General features: G+C 58.7%; 3 protein-coding genes across 6 annotated transcripts; 2 read left to right on the forward strand and 1 right to left on the reverse strand.

Moving 5' to 3' along the window:
• Nucleotides 1-502: 502 nt before the first annotated feature.
• On the forward strand, nt 503-2,801 carry ICAM4 (intercellular adhesion molecule 4 (Landsteiner-Wiener blood group)). 3 transcript variants are annotated; one of them, XR_012498112.2, is made up of 5 exons: nt 503-929; nt 1,045-1,089; nt 1,204-1,344; nt 1,490-1,709; nt 2,351-2,801. XR_012498112.2 is itself a non-coding variant. In XM_019744828.3 (3 exons), exons 1-3 carry the CDS (start codon nt 536-538, stop codon nt 1,606-1,608), a joined length of 813 nt encoding a protein of 270 aa, XP_019600387.1. In that variant the 5' UTR covers nt 503-535; the 3' UTR covers nt 1,609-1,723. The 3 variants fall into 3 exon arrangements, 1 of the variants encoding a protein (XP_019600387.1); XR_012498111.2 differs by having other exon boundaries at nt 1,045-1,344; nt 2,351-2,800; XM_019744828.3 differs by lacking the exon at nt 2,351-2,801 and having other exon boundaries at nt 1,045-1,344; nt 1,490-1,723.
• A 48-nt stretch (nt 2,802-2,849) lies between these two features.
• On the forward strand, nt 2,850-9,542 carry ICAM5 (intercellular adhesion molecule 5). Of its 2 annotated transcripts, XM_019745009.3 has the most exons (11): nt 2,851-3,274; nt 4,130-4,399; nt 4,578-4,898; nt 5,124-5,411; nt 5,775-6,029; nt 6,159-6,407; nt 6,896-7,138; nt 7,227-7,505; nt 7,587-7,823; nt 8,236-8,502; nt 9,129-9,542. In XM_019745009.3, the coding sequence occupies exons 1-11, from the start codon at nt 3,205-3,207 to the stop codon at nt 9,401-9,403; spliced, it is 2,754 nt and encodes a 917-aa protein (XP_019600568.2). In that variant the 5' UTR covers nt 2,851-3,204; the 3' UTR covers nt 9,404-9,542. The 2 variants fall into 2 exon arrangements, with proteins under 2 accessions (XP_074194295.1, XP_019600568.2); XM_074338194.2 differs by lacking the exon at nt 7,227-7,505 and having other exon boundaries at nt 2,850-3,274.
• A 2,734-nt stretch (nt 9,543-12,276) lies between these two features.
• Nucleotides 12,277-14,888, reverse strand: ZGLP1 (zinc finger GATA like protein 1). Its single transcript, XM_019744880.3, has 5 exons — nt 14,447-14,888; nt 13,828-14,196; nt 13,128-13,213; nt 12,697-12,790; nt 12,277-12,543 (listed from the first exon to the last, which is right to left on the reverse strand). The coding sequence occupies exons 1-5, from the start codon at nt 14,584-14,586 to the stop codon at nt 12,414-12,416; spliced, it is 819 nt and encodes a 272-aa protein (XP_019600439.1). The 5' UTR covers nt 14,587-14,888; the 3' UTR covers nt 12,277-12,413.
• Nucleotides 14,889-14,977: the final 89 nt, after the last annotated feature.

Here is a 14,977-nt window from a genome sequence, read left to right on the forward strand (position 1 = left end):
ATTTTGATTGTCACATGGGCCAGTGACCTGCGCCCTCTACACCTATGATTATAAACAACAGCTCTCCCAGGAGCTAGGCTGCCGTGAGCAGCTAGAGGTTGGTATGAGCTGCCATGAGTGGCTGGTGGCCAGCGTGAGCGGCCGGCAGCCAGCGAGAGCTGCCGTGAGCTGCTGTGAGCAGCAGACTGATGACCAACTATCTCAGCCGCGGGAGCGCAAGGCTCATAATACCAGCATGGGTCAGGCATTAGACTACATTAGACTGAGAAACAACTGCTTGAACTGGAGTGGGGGGGCGGGGTAGGTGGAAGAAGGGGGTAAAAAATTAAAGATTCCCCTCTGGCAAAAACACATGGACATTGGTTTATAATGGGGTCTGGAATCTCATTGTGGGTATATATACTGCAGGGCTTCTGCGCCCTCTGGTAGCAAGCCTGTCTAGGGTGGGGCTGAGGAGGTGGGGCTTCCTGCCTCCTTATCTCCAGAGCCAGCCTTGGCTTTCTGGAGCCGGGTCCCTCAGTTCGGGCTGCTTGCCATGAGGTTTCTGCTCCCCCTCTCGCAGCTGGTTTTGCTGGCGGCTGCCTACCAGGCAGGTGGGAGCGCGCGGAGGCGTCGGGCTGTGTGGGCGCAAGGCCCGGGAGACAATTCTTCCGTGTTCTCGGAGACCAAAGCGCAGTTCTGGGTCCGCATAAGCCCCACGTTCAAGGCCGTGCAGCCCGGGAGTTCGGTGTGGCTCAACTGCAGCAGCAGCTGCCCCCTACCGGAGGGCCCCAGCCTCCATACTGGACTACAGCGAGGCAAGACGCTCAACGGGTCCAACTGGGTATCCTTCCAGCTGCTGGATGTGAGGGCCTGGAGCTCCGACGTGCACTGCTACGTCACCTGCGCAGGAATAACGCAGGGTGCCACGGCCAGGATCAACGCCTATAGTGAGGGAAAGGGACTCAGGCCCGGCTGGGATGGGGGGGGGGGGACAGAAATGGGGCGGTTGACAGTCGCGCTAGGGGCCCGCGGACCTTGCTCAGCGGTCCCCTCTTGCTTTAGAACCGCCACACAGCGTGATCCTGGAGCCTCCGGTCTTAGAGGACGGTAAGTACACTCTGCGCTGCCACGTGACGCATGTATTCCCCGTGGGCTTCCTAGTGGTGACTCTGCAGCACGGCGGCCGGGTCATCTATTCTGAGAACCTCACGCGCTTCACAGGCCTGGATCTGGCCAACGTGACACTGACTTATGAGTACTTGGCCAGGCCCTGCGACCTCTGGCAGCCGGTGACCTGCCACGCGCGCCTCAGTCTTGACGGCCTGGTGGTCCGCAGCAGCTCCGCACCCATGACAATCTTCGGTGAGGCACCCTTGTGATCCTGGGGACTTGAGGAGGGGTGGGGAAGGGTTATGATCCCAGGAGGCTGTGCACGCCAAGCTTGAGCTCCATGAGGGTCGTCACACCTCCAAGTGCTCGGTTCCTAATTCTCACTTCCTGCCCCCAGCTTGGAGCCCTGCCTCCAAACCCTTGGCTTCCACCTCCATCGCAGCCCTTGTGGGGATCCTTCTCTTCGTGGGGGCTGCCTACCTGCGAAAGTACCTATTGATGCAGTCCCGGCCGTAGAGGGGGTGGTCCATGCCAGTTCAGCCTGAGCAAAAAGGAATCTGGACTATTTTGGGGAACCCTGCCTGGATCAATAAAGCCGACCTCTGTTCCACCTAAAGGTACCCCAATAGTACACTGCCTCCGAGAAGTGGTCTTTTTTGGCCTTGTCGCAATTTCTTCAAGTTCCTTGTCTCCTTGAGGGCACCTGAGGTTTCCTCACTCTGGTTCAGAGTCCCAATCCCTCTGCATTACTAGCCGGTGTAGTAATAAACACCTGTCCAGTGGCTATTATCAGTGCGGTGCAGATGGGCAAAGCAAAGGCACTGGAAGGCCTTGGGCTGTGGGCGGGCGCCTTCACTGTATGGCTTTTCCTGATTGGCTCCGCCGCTATCACCTGATTGGATACTACGTTTCCTTTCCCATCCCCCCTTCCTTTCTACTTTTGATCCTGCACTTTTCCTGGAGCACAAGGGTGTGACGAGCACTGATCCCCATAATTCACTTGTTAGCGCCGGAGAGTAGAGCACAAGTGGGCGGGGTCACATGGACATATTGAGGAACGTGGATAGGCAGAAAAGGTACCAATATGGTGACTGCGAAGTAAAAGCAATCAGATGATCCACGTGGGGTGGCACAGACTTGCGTCCTGGCAACGTCCTGATAGTTATCCAGCCTGGTGGGCACATAAGGGTGTCAAAGCTTGGGGCCCAGATGCTGGGTCAAGCGTCACAGTTGGTCTCTTGGTCTCGTTTGGACACAGAATCTGGGTCCGCACTGGATGCCTGCTGGGCCCGCATGGTCCAGGGTTCCCACCCGCCGCGCGGAAAGTGGACTCAAGGGCGTTTTTCCGCGGCTCGCGCTCGCACACACAGAGTAGACACGTGCCCGCTGCACGCTGGGTAAATACAGACCGAGCCGAGCCGACCCTAATTTAGACTCCCGCGAACGCTGCGCGCACTCACACGTGTTCCCGACTCGTTGGCACTTTGGTCCCCGCCCCCTCTGTCGCGTGCGGGGGCGGAGCGGGAGGGGGACTAGGGGCAGGGCAGTAACCCTCAGCTCCCCGGGGTCAAAAGGGGAAGGATCTATGAGGGAGGCATCCACACCCATCCCTAGAACTGTACCTACCCCATCCAGCGCATACCAAATCGATCCCTGCCTCAGGGGGCGTTGGTGGGAAGGGCTAAATATGGGGGCGGAGCTCCGAGTCCAGCTTATTATCACAGCAAGTACGCTAGGAGTGGAGTGGGGGGTTTGAGGACAATCCAGCATACCCCCGACCTCCGCGTCATCGCCCGGGATGGCGCGGGAGCGCGCAGCCGCCTCCAGAAGGCTTCGGGAGATTGGGCAGGCCTCCACGTAGACCCCGTGGGTCGCTTGCTCCTGCCAGGACGCCTTCACAGAGGCCGGGAGCCTGGTGCACGCTCGCCCTCCCGCCTCCCCGCCTTCTCTGCCACCGCCCCCTCCTTGGAAACCAAGTTACCAACGTTAAACCAATCCCTGAGCGCAACTCTGCCTCCTCCACACCCCACCCGCGGCGCCGCGCCGCGCGGTCCTCGAGCCCAGCTCAGCGCTCGCGCTCCCATCGCCTCCTGTGTTTCCCCCGCGGCGGCGATGCCAGGGCTGCGCCGGGCGCTGCTCGGCCTCTGGGCTGCCCTGGGCCTGGGGTTCTTCGGCCTCACAGGTAAGAGCCCGTCCCTGTTCCGGGTGGACAGAGAGGGGGTTTTTGGAACTGAGAAGCGACCACATGCCCCTGCCGGCTCCGCCCTCGCTCGGCTCCCACGCTTCTGCCCCCACCTTGAGCCTTGGTCTTTCTTCTCTCTCTTCGCCAACACACACCTTACACCCTTTAAGATCCTGGGTGCTCTTCCGCACTCAACCTCGCACCCCGGAGACTCCATGTCGCCCTTGTTCCCTCCCGGGGTACCTCCTCACGCTCTGCTATGCACCATGGTCCACGAACTGGCATCTTTCCCTCTCGCGGCCCACGAAGACCCGATCTCCCCCACTGCTGTGATTCAGAGGCGCTGTTCTCGCTCCACCTGGAGCCTTGGCAACCAAGTCCCTCGATGTTCCCGCGGTTCCTTCCATGAGTCCAGCCTCGCGTCCTCTTTTCATGTTCTTCACCCGGGTTATCCTTGATTCAGCCTCATCTCCCCTTTGCCCTGGCCTCAACCTCAGTGTCCCCCTCTCCCGGTGAGAATCCTGAGAACCAGTTCGTTTCCCTCCCCCCACCTGGGGCCCCCTCCTCCCAGCGTTGCTGTGTGCGTCGAAGACCCCATCTTTCCTCTCATCTTCCCCCACACCCCCATACTTTCCCATCACCTCATAGGCACCTTGGAGACCAGGGCTCTCCGCTGCCACGTCCCAGAGACACCCTTGAGGTTTGCACCCTGGGAACGCGCCTCTAAAACTGAGGCTTGGGCAGGACGCGGAACTTCTGAGTTCTTTCCGTACTGCTGCCTCTGTTCATTCCCCGGGAATCTCTGACTCGGCAGAGGGGTGGCTCCACGGGCTGAACCCACGTTTCTCTGGGCAGCGGTCGCGCAGGAACCCTTCTGGGCAGACCTACAGCCCCGCGTGGCGCTTGTGGAGCGCGGGGGATCGCTGTGGCTGAATTGCAGCACCAATTGCCCACGGCCGGAGCGCGGTGGCCTGGAGACCTCGCTACGTCGGAATGGGACCCAGAGGGGTTTGCGTTGGCTGGCGCGGCAGCTGGTAGACATCCGCGAGCCAGAGACCCAGCCGGTCTGCTTCTTCCGCTGCGCGCGGCGCACACTGCAGGCGCGTGGGCTCATTCGCACTTTTCGTGAGTTCTCAGCAACCACGCTCTCACTCTACTTTCCCTCCCTTTTAGGTCCCGCCCTCTGGGTCACGGGGTCCTCCCCTGCAGGCCCCACCCTCTGGATCCCCAAGTCCTCCCCTGTTAGCCCCTGGGTTCCACGTTACGTCCTGCTGAGCTTTTCCCATGGTTCCCCACATTGCAGAGCGGCCGGATCGTGTAGAGCTGGTGCCGCTGCCTACCTGGCAGCCTGTGGGCGAGAACTTCACCCTGAGCTGTAGGGTCCCCGGTGCTGGGCCTCGTGGGAGCCTCACATTGACCCTCCTGCGGGGTGCGCAGGAGTTGATCCGCCGCAGCTTTGCCGGGGAGCCACCCCGAGCGCGTGGCGCGGTGCTGACAGCCACTGTACTGGCGCGGAGGGAGGACCATGGGGCCAATTTCTCTTGCCGCGCGGAACTGGACCTGCGACCTCACGGCCTGGGGCTGTTTGAAAACAGCTCGTTCCCCAGAGAGCTCCGAACCTTCGGTGAGTGGCTGCGGAAAGGAGAAGGGGACCCAGAGGGGTCGGGCCGGTCCTTAAGAAGTTTGGAAGCAGAGACTGAATTCTAATCCTTACTCCAACACTCACCAGCTGAAAGCTATTTTCCTCTCTGTGCCTTGAGGATAGTAGGATAAGATAGTGCACGGTAAAGCGCTTAGTATATATTGAGTGTTCAATACATAAATTCAAGCTCTGTTCTTCGACTCTCAGCACTGTCTCCAGACCTCCCGCGCCTCACTTCCCCCCGGCTCTTGGAAGTGGGCTCGGAAAGACTCGTGAACTGCACCCTGAACGGGCTGTTTCCAGCCTCGGAGGCCGGTGTCTACCTGGCGCTGGGGGACCAGAGGCTGAGTCCTGATATCACCCTCGAGGGGGACGCGCTCATGGCCACTGCCACAGCCACAGCTAGCGCAGAGCAGGAGGGCGCCAGGCAGCTGGTCTGCATCGTGACCCTGGGGGACGAGAGCCGCGAGACCCGGGAGAACGTGACTGTCTACAGTAAGACCGGGTGAAGCGGGACCTCTGGGCCTCGAGGGTGGAGCCACAGGGACTCGAAGGTTAGGCAGTGAGTGGGCGGGGCCTTAGTATTGAAATGGGCGTGGCCAGAAAGTTCCTAAGTGGCGGGGAAGATGGAGGACTGAAGCGGAATGGTGGGAGAGGCTGAGTCTGAGCCACCGGAAAGGAGTGTGGCCTGATCACCTCAAAAGGGTGGGTCGAGAAGGGGCGGAGCCTGAGTAGCCCGAGAGGCGGGGCACGGTACTCACGGTTTGACCCCCGCGCTAGATTTCCCGCAGATGAGGGGCAGCCTTGACCGCAGGAGGGGTGAGGTTAGTAGGCTACTGGCAAATACCGCATCCCCAGGCTTCCCGGCGCCCCTCCTGACCCTGAGCGAGCCCAGCGTCCCCGAGGGGAAGATGGTGACAATAACTTGTGCTGCGGAGGCCCGAGCTCTGGTCACACTGGACGGAGTTCCAGCCGCGGTCCCGGGGCGGCCCGTCCAGCTTCAGCTAAACACCACAGAGAACGACGACAGACGCGGCTTCTTCTGCGACGCCACCCTCGAGGTGGACGGGGAGACCCTGAACAAGAACGAGAGCGCCGAACTGCGCGTCCTATGTGAGTTGACCTCTTGCCTCCCTCCTCGTGATCTCCAAGGACCTACCCGGTCCCTGGCCATGTCGTGGAAGTGGGGCTTTTCTCATGGTACACGTGTAGCCTCTCTGCATTTCACACCCCTGCCCGCAGACGCCCCCCGGTTGGACGATTCGGACTGTCCCAGGAGCTGGACGTGGCCGGAGGGCCCAGAGCAGACGCTGCGTTGCGATGCCCGCGGAAACCCAGCGCCCTCGGTGCACTGCGCCCGACTGGATGGCGGGGCGGTGCTGGCACTGGGCCTGCTGGGTCCCATCACTCGCGCACTCTCGGGCACTTACCGCTGCACCGCGACCAATATCCAGGGCGAGGCAGTCAAGGACGTGACGCTGACAGTGGAGTGTGAGTTGGGGGTGTGCATGGTGCATCTCTGTCTGGTTCTTAGAGTCTAGGGGTGGCCAGCCTACAGGGAAGAGTAGGCGCAGGGTCTGAGGGGTGCCTTTGGGCGGGATTTTAGGAAAAGGAACAGGCTAGTGTGTGGTGTTGGGGGAAGACCTTGGAGAAAGACGGAGGGAAGCGGTAGGCGTTCCATAGGGATGTGGGGCATGGTATTTGAGCAGAGTCTTGGAAAGGTGTATGCTCCAAGCCATCTAACAATTTTTAGGCCAAAGACTGGGGGAAGGCCCTGTGGATGCTTTGTAAAAACAAGAAAAAGGTGCCCCTCTGGGCTCACAAGACCCCAAAATAGTGCATGGCTTGACTGGCATGAGACCCCTTTGGTTCCACATCCTTGTGTGGGGCATATCCTGCCCAATCCTTCCTGACTGCCTTGGGATGGGAAAGAGGATCTAGGGACATTAGGCTGATCCCTAAACCCAAACCCCCTTCAGATGCACCAGCGCTGGACAGCGTGGGTTGCCCAGAGCGCATTACATGGCTGGAAGGAACAGAAGCCTCGCTGAGCTGTGTGGCACACGGGTTCCCACCACCAAACGTGAGCTGTGTGCGCTCTGGGGAGGCCCAGGTCATGGAGGGTCTGCTGCGTGTGGCCCGGGAGCATGCGGGCACCTACCGCTGTGAAGCCACCAATACTCAAGGCTCTGCAGCCAAAAATGTGGCCATCACGGTGGAATGTGAGTGAGGGCAGCAAAGGGCAAGATGGGTTATGTCAGGATAACCTTGGCCTGACTTCCAGTCCCTGCATGACCCTCTGCTCCCCAGATGGCCCCAGTTTTGAGGAGCTGAGCTGCCCCAGCAATTGGACATGGGTGGAAGGATCTGGACGGCTGTTTTCTTGTGAGGTTGATGGGAAGCCACAGCCAAGACTGGAATGCGTCGGTTCTGGGGACACCAGTGAAGGGGTGCTGCTGCCTCTGGCACCCCCAGAACCTAGTCCCAGAGCCCCCAGCATCCCTAATGAACTGGCACCTGGTATCTACACCTGCAACGCCACCAACCGACATGGCTCCATGGTCAAGACAGTGGCTGTTAGCGTGGAGTGTGAGCGGGGCCCAGGCTGGCTGGAGTAGAGGGTGCCCCAGGTCTGGCCCCTCCCTGATAACCCCTATGACTGCTTTGCAGCGCCACCACAAATGAATGAGTCCACCTGCCCAAGTCACCAGACGTGGCTGGAAGGGGAGGCTGCCAAGTTGGCCTGCGTCGCTGGAGGTCGCCCCTCCCCACAAGTGCGATGCTCCAGGGAGGGCACTCCCCTGCCTCAGCAGCTGCGCGTGTCCAGACAGGATGCGGGCACCTACCACTGCTTGGCCATCAACCCGCACGGCACGGACGCCCGGATGGTCACCGTGGGCGTGGAATGTGAGTGGGGTTAGCACTAGGTAGGGGGTATGGTCCTCAGAACAGAGACTTGCAGCAGTCGGATTGCCCAGGGGAACTCAAGGGCACCTCCTTAGTCCCATTTCTGGGGATAAAGAATCCCGGCCAAACTTGAGCATAATAAAAACTCTAGGGAACAGGAGCCCAACCCCCCTCAAATCCTGGGTCAGAAGGACACTAGCGCGGGTCCCCACCTTCTCCCATTCGGTGTAGCTGGGCGAGGGATGTTACTTCACACAACAGCCGGATTGTAGGGGGGATTCTGATGGGAGACTGGATCCCCGCCTGCACATTCGAGCAGGGGTGGTCTCAGATTGTACTGGGCGGAAGCGGGGCACTTGGTCAGCGTCGGGGCCGGCCCTGAGTCCCCTTACAACATTCTGTCCCCCTGCAGACAGGCCTGTGGTGGCCGAACTGGCTGCATCGCCTCCAGGAGGCGTGCGGCCAGGTGGGAACTTCACATTGATTTGCCGCGCAGAGGCCTGGCCCCCCGCCCAGATCAGCTGGCGCGCCCCCCCAGGGGCGCTCAACATTGGCCTGTCGAGCAACAACAGCACGCTGAGCGTGGCAGGCGCCCTGGGTAGCCATGGCGGCGAGTACGAGTGCGCAGCCACCAACACGCATGGGCGCCACTCGAGGCGCATCACCGTGCACGTGGCTGGTAAGTGGCATCTGGGGGGCGGAATCTGCGACTTGGGACATCTGACCTCCTCCCTGCCTTCCTGTATCCACAGATGAGTTTGGAGGCCAGGGTAGACGTCTGGGGCATTCCGATTGGTGGGGGACTTTGATGGTGGGATGAGGGTGAGGTGGAGGGAGAGGGAGCTGAATGAACTTCAAGGGGAGGGACCCTCCAGGGCTGTGACTGCTGTGGGGAGAGACTTATTCATTTTCGGGGCTCTGCCTGGTGGAGAGTTGGTCCAATTCACCCTCCACTGTCGCTGTGGAGAAGAGGGCTTGGAGACTGACCAAGCCCAAGCGCAGAGGATGGCAATGGGGGGGGAGGCGTGAACTAGATCCCTTCCCCCCATTTCGTGTCACTTGCAGGCTTGGTTTTCTCTGGGGTACAAGAATGACCCGGTCCTCCCACCCTCATCCTTTTGGGGGTGAGGAGAGTTGACTTGTGGGTATCTCTGGAGCCAGGGGCTTATATCATCATGTGCTGGGGTGACATGTAAAATGGGTCTTGTGTCACACCAGCGCTGGGAGTGACTTGGGTTTGGCATCTCATGGGGGTAGGGGGAGCTCCCAGCTGGTCCAACCTCTTTGAGGGGCTCCACCCTGCAGGTCCGTGGCTGTGGGTCGCCGTGGGCGGAGCAGCGGGGGGCGCGGCACTGTTGGCCGCGGGGGCCGGCTTGGCCTTCTACATGCAGTCCACCGCCTGCAAGAAGGGCGAATACAACGTGCAGGAGGCCGAGAGCTCCGGCGAGGCTGTATGTCTCAACGGCACTGGTGGGGGCACAGGCGGGGGCGCGGGCCCTGAAGGTGGAACAGAACCTGCGGACACCGCGGAGACGCCCGCAGGGGGCGAGGTCTTCGCCATACAGCTGACATCAGCGTGAGCCCTCTCCCCGCGGGCCGGGGGACGCCCCCCCAGACGCAATGGGGGCTTATTGTTTTATTTATTTATGTATGTATTCAATTCCAGGGCGTTACCCCCATTTTCTACCCCCCTACCCAGTAAAGTTTTTATAAAGGACACTGGTTCAGTCTGTGTCAGTCTCTGCAAGGTGGAGGCCCCCCAGGGTTCGAATCCAAACCCAGTGGGTTATTCATTCAAAACATTGTTTTTGTTTTTGAGAATCTGCTATGTCTGGAGCCAGTCTGCACGGTGCGACCTGGAGCTTCTTTCCATTCCTCATTTCCTGCTCTCACAGGACCCTTGGGCAGGGGTGGGGACCAGATTCCTTCCTTCCTCTCCCTTAGCTTTATCTCTTCCTCCCAGCACTGCTTTCTTTTTTTTATTTTTTTTTTATTTTATTAAATTTATTGGGGTGACAATTGTTAGTAAAATTACATAGATTTTAGGTGTACAATTCTGTACCAGCACTGCTTTCTAAACCGGCTAACTCTTTAGGGTGGGAGCTAGGGGCTTCCCCAAGACCGTTCCTAGCAGAGCTAAGGCCACCTTCCCCAGATGGGTGGAGCCCCCCTCCCAGGGATCTGGGCATCGGACCCCTGCTGAGGTCTCGCCCAGATGGTAAACGAAGGTAGTGGCTGCAGCTATGCCTGTCAGCTCCCAGGATGTCCCTGTCTCACTCTCAAAGTGTCCTCCATTTTGTCGATCCACTGTGCCTCAGTTTACCCTCAACCTGCCTTTGGATTTGACTCATCATGATTCAGAACAGAAATACAGGGTATCAAGTGAAACTCCTACTGCACACCACTATCCCCCTCACTACCCAGAGCATAAGGAGAGAACAGCTGGGCCTCCCCCCAGCCTCCTCCCTCAAAAACAGGAACAGAGCTGCAGAGGAGGAAGCAGGTCTGGACAGCGCGAACTCCGTTGGCTGCCCATGCCAACATTTCATGAGCAAAGGTGAGAGCAGGAAACGGCAATAGAGGCTACGCCAGTGCTGGGTGCCAAGTAAGTACCAAAGGCAACAAGGCACAGCCCCTGCAGTCCTACCCCCTCAATCACCTCTCCCCATTCCCACCCACCTCCTTCATGTTCCTTGAACCCTACAAAGTCCTGCCTGCCACAGGGCCTTTGCTCTTGCCATTCTATCTGCCTGGAGCATCCTCACCCCAAATAGCCCCATAGTTCTTTATCCTCAGGTCTCTATGCAAATGTCACCTTCTCAGAGAGGCCTTCCTGAACCATGGCTAAGGTAGTCACCCAACTCTTCCACATCTTCTATACTTTCTCTGTAGCACCGAGCACTACTTGACATTCCATTAGATATGTGATTGACTATTTCTTTACTGTCACTCTAGAATGTTGGCTGCACTAGAGCAGGAATCTTTGTTCTGTTCACCCTGCAGTGTCCCAATTGGGGGCTGGCATACAGTAGTTGCTCAATAAATGCTGAATAAATGGATAAAAACAGCCATGAGTTTGCAGACACACAGTCTGAGACCTTTGTGTTTTCAGTGTGTGTTCCCAGATTCTCCATGCTGGGCAGAGATTCTCCCTGTCATGGTCAGGGACACAGATGTGATGGTGACCTTGTACCTCCCAAGTCATGGTTGAGTCAGGGAGAGGAAGGTGAATAAAATGACCCTGGAGCAGTAGAGAACTGGAAGTTCTGGTAGGTCCTAAGAGGGAGACCAGCAAGGAGCTGAACTAGAGCCTGCCATGGGTGGGAATGGCATGTCTGTTTTAGACAGAGTGGTCAAGGGGGGCTTCTTTGAAGGCTGAGCCTCCCCTCCGCAAGTGGTAAGAAGGTGGCTGCTAAGGGAGACCTGGGGGAAGAGTGTTCTGATACAAGGAAGGGGGACCAAATGAGTCAGAGTCTGAGGGCTGAGGAATCTGGGCCCAGGCCTTTTCTACTGGCCCACCCAGGAGAAACTAAAGGAGTCTCACAAGGGCCTGCCTTCTCAGGGCATGTGACCAGGCAAGTCTCACTCACCCCCAAGGCAGGGACCAGCCCTGCTCTCACTGCATCCCACCCATCCTGGCAACCAGAGCTCTGCCCAGGGCCCGCCTCTTCCACATGGCTTTTGGCTTCAGGCTGGGGACACCTTTTGGTGGGGTCAAAGAGATCTTAAAAGAGGGAGAGTGGAACACAGCAGGGACTGGTCCCTGTAGGAAGCAGGAAGGTGACATTCTGCAGGCAGAGGTGGAGCTGACAGATGCGGGGCCCACAGTGTATCACTGTGCCAATGTGTGCCTTCTGTATGTGTTTCATGTGTGTCTATTGTGTGTATCTGTCGTGGCTATTGACAGGTGTGTCTATCATCTATCAGTAGATGTGTCTGTCAACGCGTGTCTTTCAGTCTTGTGTGTAGTCTGTGTGTCTCATGTGTCAGCACATGTGTCTGTTCGTGTGTGTTGATGCATATGTCTGTCCTTTGTGTGTGTCTTTCTACAGGTGTTGTCTGTCTCTGTGTGTGGTGGCTGTTCCCGTGTGGGATGTTGTGGTGCATGTAGCGAGTCCCCTGTGGGGAACTGGTGCCTGTATGCGTGAGCGTATGTGTGTGTGTCCCTCAGAACCCCAATGAGAAAATGCCTGCCCCATGTTCCCGGGCTGGGGGAGAGGCGGGTGAGGGCACAAGAGGTGGGACTCCCAAGTCACAGCGTTCCTTCTCTGAGTAGCTCTGCTCTTTATTGTCCCTGCTAGTAACAGTATGAATGTCACTGCTGAGAGCATTTTCTGAGGGGAGCTCAGCCAAACCTGATTGATTGGAACAGGGGCCCAAGGAAGGGGCCAGTGACCCCCTGAGAAAGGGGCTCTGGGGTTTGAGGCCTGGGTTTTCCGCCTGGGGACCCTGAATGGGAAGGGGGCAGACAGCAGGCAGGCTGAAGCCCTCAAGACCCAAGTTCGTTTCCCATTCCTCCTAGGAGGTCTTCCGCCCATTCTTCCCCTGGAGAAACTGAGGCAGGACAGGCAGGGCTGGGTGAGGAAGGGCTTACCCTTCCTGAATTGGGCCTTGGTGTGGGCCCAGGAAAACCCCACATCTGCCACATAACCTTTTGGGCTGGACATTTTTTCTGGGTACCAGCCAGCAGCTGGAGCACCGGGTGCCATATTTCTTATACCTGGAGTGGTAGTACAAGAAACCAACATTCAGGATGCAGCAGGGCTATAGAAACCGCCACAAAAAAACCATCTTTCCCCAAAGGTGGAATACCCCATGCTGGCTAAGCACAGGCTGATTTGCATCCCCACCCCAACTCCTCCATTCTGCGGACCTGATACCACAGGCATTGCAGAGAGGGGTCCCATCTTCGGCATCTCTCCAGAGAGGGGTCCTCTGGGTCCTACAGGAAGCACAGCGCCGGGGCCCTGAAGGGGCAGAGGCCAAAGGGCAGATGTCAGAGGCCAAGAGTCTGAGCTCAGGAGTCCCATGTGGGGTGGAGCATGGGGTTCTCTGTGAAGGCCCCACCCAGCTCTGGGCCAGCCCCAGGTGTTGCCAGATCTAAGACAGGGAAAGCTAGGAAGGGAGACAGATGGCAAAGCTTGGCAGAGGAGGAAACTGGGGGTGGAGTGACTCAGCTGAGTGATGGGGGTACAGCATCTCCTTAGATGGGTCTAAATGGGGAAGCAGGATGGGGAGAAAGACAGGGAGGACAGGAGGTTGGTCCCCCCAAGTATTTATAGCTTTCAGGTCTCCAGGACTCACCCAGGGCCTCACTGCCTCCCAGGTTAGCCTCAGGGCCCCCAGTGGGGCCTGCAGGGGGACCCTGAGAACGGCTGCTGCAGGCCAGGCTGGAGAGCAGACAAGCATGTTAGCATTGGGGAAACTATCCTGTCCCAGACAGCCCCCCAAAATGAAGATTTCCTATCAAGGTATCAGGCATCAGGAGGCATCTGATGTCTGAAAGGCCTGGCTTGGTCCCTCATTAACAATAATAATGATTATCATCTGAAGAGGTAGTTAGCCTGGGGCCAGCCTGCCAGGTTGAAATCCCATTTCTCCCTAGTTTTCGCTGTGCGACCCTGGACAAGTGATTTCTCCCTCTGTGCCTCAGGTTCCTGCATCTGTAAAAATAGGCTTTACAATGCTTCAGTGAGACATATACATCAAGTGTTACCTGTTACCTCTTATTGTTATTCCTGACAAATGGTAGCTATTGTTATTGGAAAAAATTACATAGCAGCAGCTATCAGTATGGTCAGGCCGATTTCATAAAGAGGAGACCCAGGCTCAGACCAGAAAGTGGCTGGCCACGGCCATGGCTTGCTTAGAGACTGTGCCATTTCTAACGCAGGACTGGTGTGGGAATCTGTGAGCCAGGCCTGGAGGCACCCCACCGCAGGCCTCCGTCCCCACCATTATCATTAATTGCATAAAGGGTGCCCTTACCAGGGCCAGCCCTTACCTGTAGCTGGGTATGATCTGTAGGCTGGAATCCGGCTTTATCTGAAACTTCAGCGTCACCCCCTCGAACTGGGGGTCCACTTTCTCTGCGCCCCGGTGCGGGTTCAACTGCTTCCGGGGTCTCTTCTGGGGTGGGGCTGAAGAGACTGAGGGTGTCCCTGGGGGCCCCAGGCTATGTTGCTGGTTGACTGGAGTCAGCATGGCCCTGGCATCCCTGGCCAGAGGTGGGGGTCCCAGCGCCCCAAGGGCCTTCAGCTCCCAGCAGAGGCCCAGGGCCTGGGTGTCCCCAGCAGGGGGCTGGGCCAGGCCCTCTCTCTCTGGAAGGAAGTGCAGGGCAGTGACGGAATCCTGGTGTGCAGGCCAGAAGGACCTGGGAACAAGGGGTAGTGTGTGTGGTCACTCCCTTCCTGGGTGGCACTACACAGGCCTCGGGGACACGGGGCATGGGGAACCGCATGTCTTCTAACCACATATGACCCCACGTACCCCTGGGGACCAGAACCTCTTCTTTGTAAGTATCAGTAACTAACATTGTGGCCCCTAAACAACCCCAGAAACCAGAGGTCATGACCCCTTGACCACTGGGCCAGGATGGGGGAAGGGGCGGCTCCTTAACGCACCTGCCAGTGGGTGTGAGGCATCTTGGGGCCCTTGGCGCCTGCTGGGTGGGGGTTCCGGGGAGCGGTTCGTTGTCCAGACAGAACGGCGCCAGCAGCTCTCGCAGCATCATCGAGAGGTCCGGTGCTGGCTCAGCCTCCATTATGCCCCAGCCCAGCCCCCCTCTCCTAATCTCGCCTGGCCCCGCCCCTACCGGCCCACGGAGGAGCGCCACCTGGGTGGGCGGGACCTGCGGGGTACTGCGCTTCAGGCGGAGGTGGGCAATAAGTCCTACCTGGGCAGGGCGGGCGATGTCTGGTGCCTGCTTCCTAGCTCCCAACCTCAGGCCAGGCACTGCCCCTCTCCCTTCCGACTCTGCTAGGGTGGCCTGCACATCCCTGACGGCCAAGGGCGGCCTCGGCCCCTCCAAATCCCTCCGCGGCTGCAGGGGCGGGGCCTTGCCACGCTGACGCACGTGGGCCCTCAGGCTCTCAGGCCCTCTCCTCCAGTCTTCTGCCTCAGTTTCCCCACTGGCCCCATCACTGCTGTGGGAG

The sequence above is a fragment of the Rhinolophus sinicus genome, chromosome 15 (assembly GCF_057876585.1).
Source record: "Rhinolophus sinicus isolate RSI-liver-muscle chromosome 15, RSI-T2T, whole genome shotgun sequence".
In the NCBI taxonomy this organism is placed as follows: Eukaryota; Metazoa; Chordata; class Mammalia; order Chiroptera; family Rhinolophidae; genus Rhinolophus; species Rhinolophus sinicus.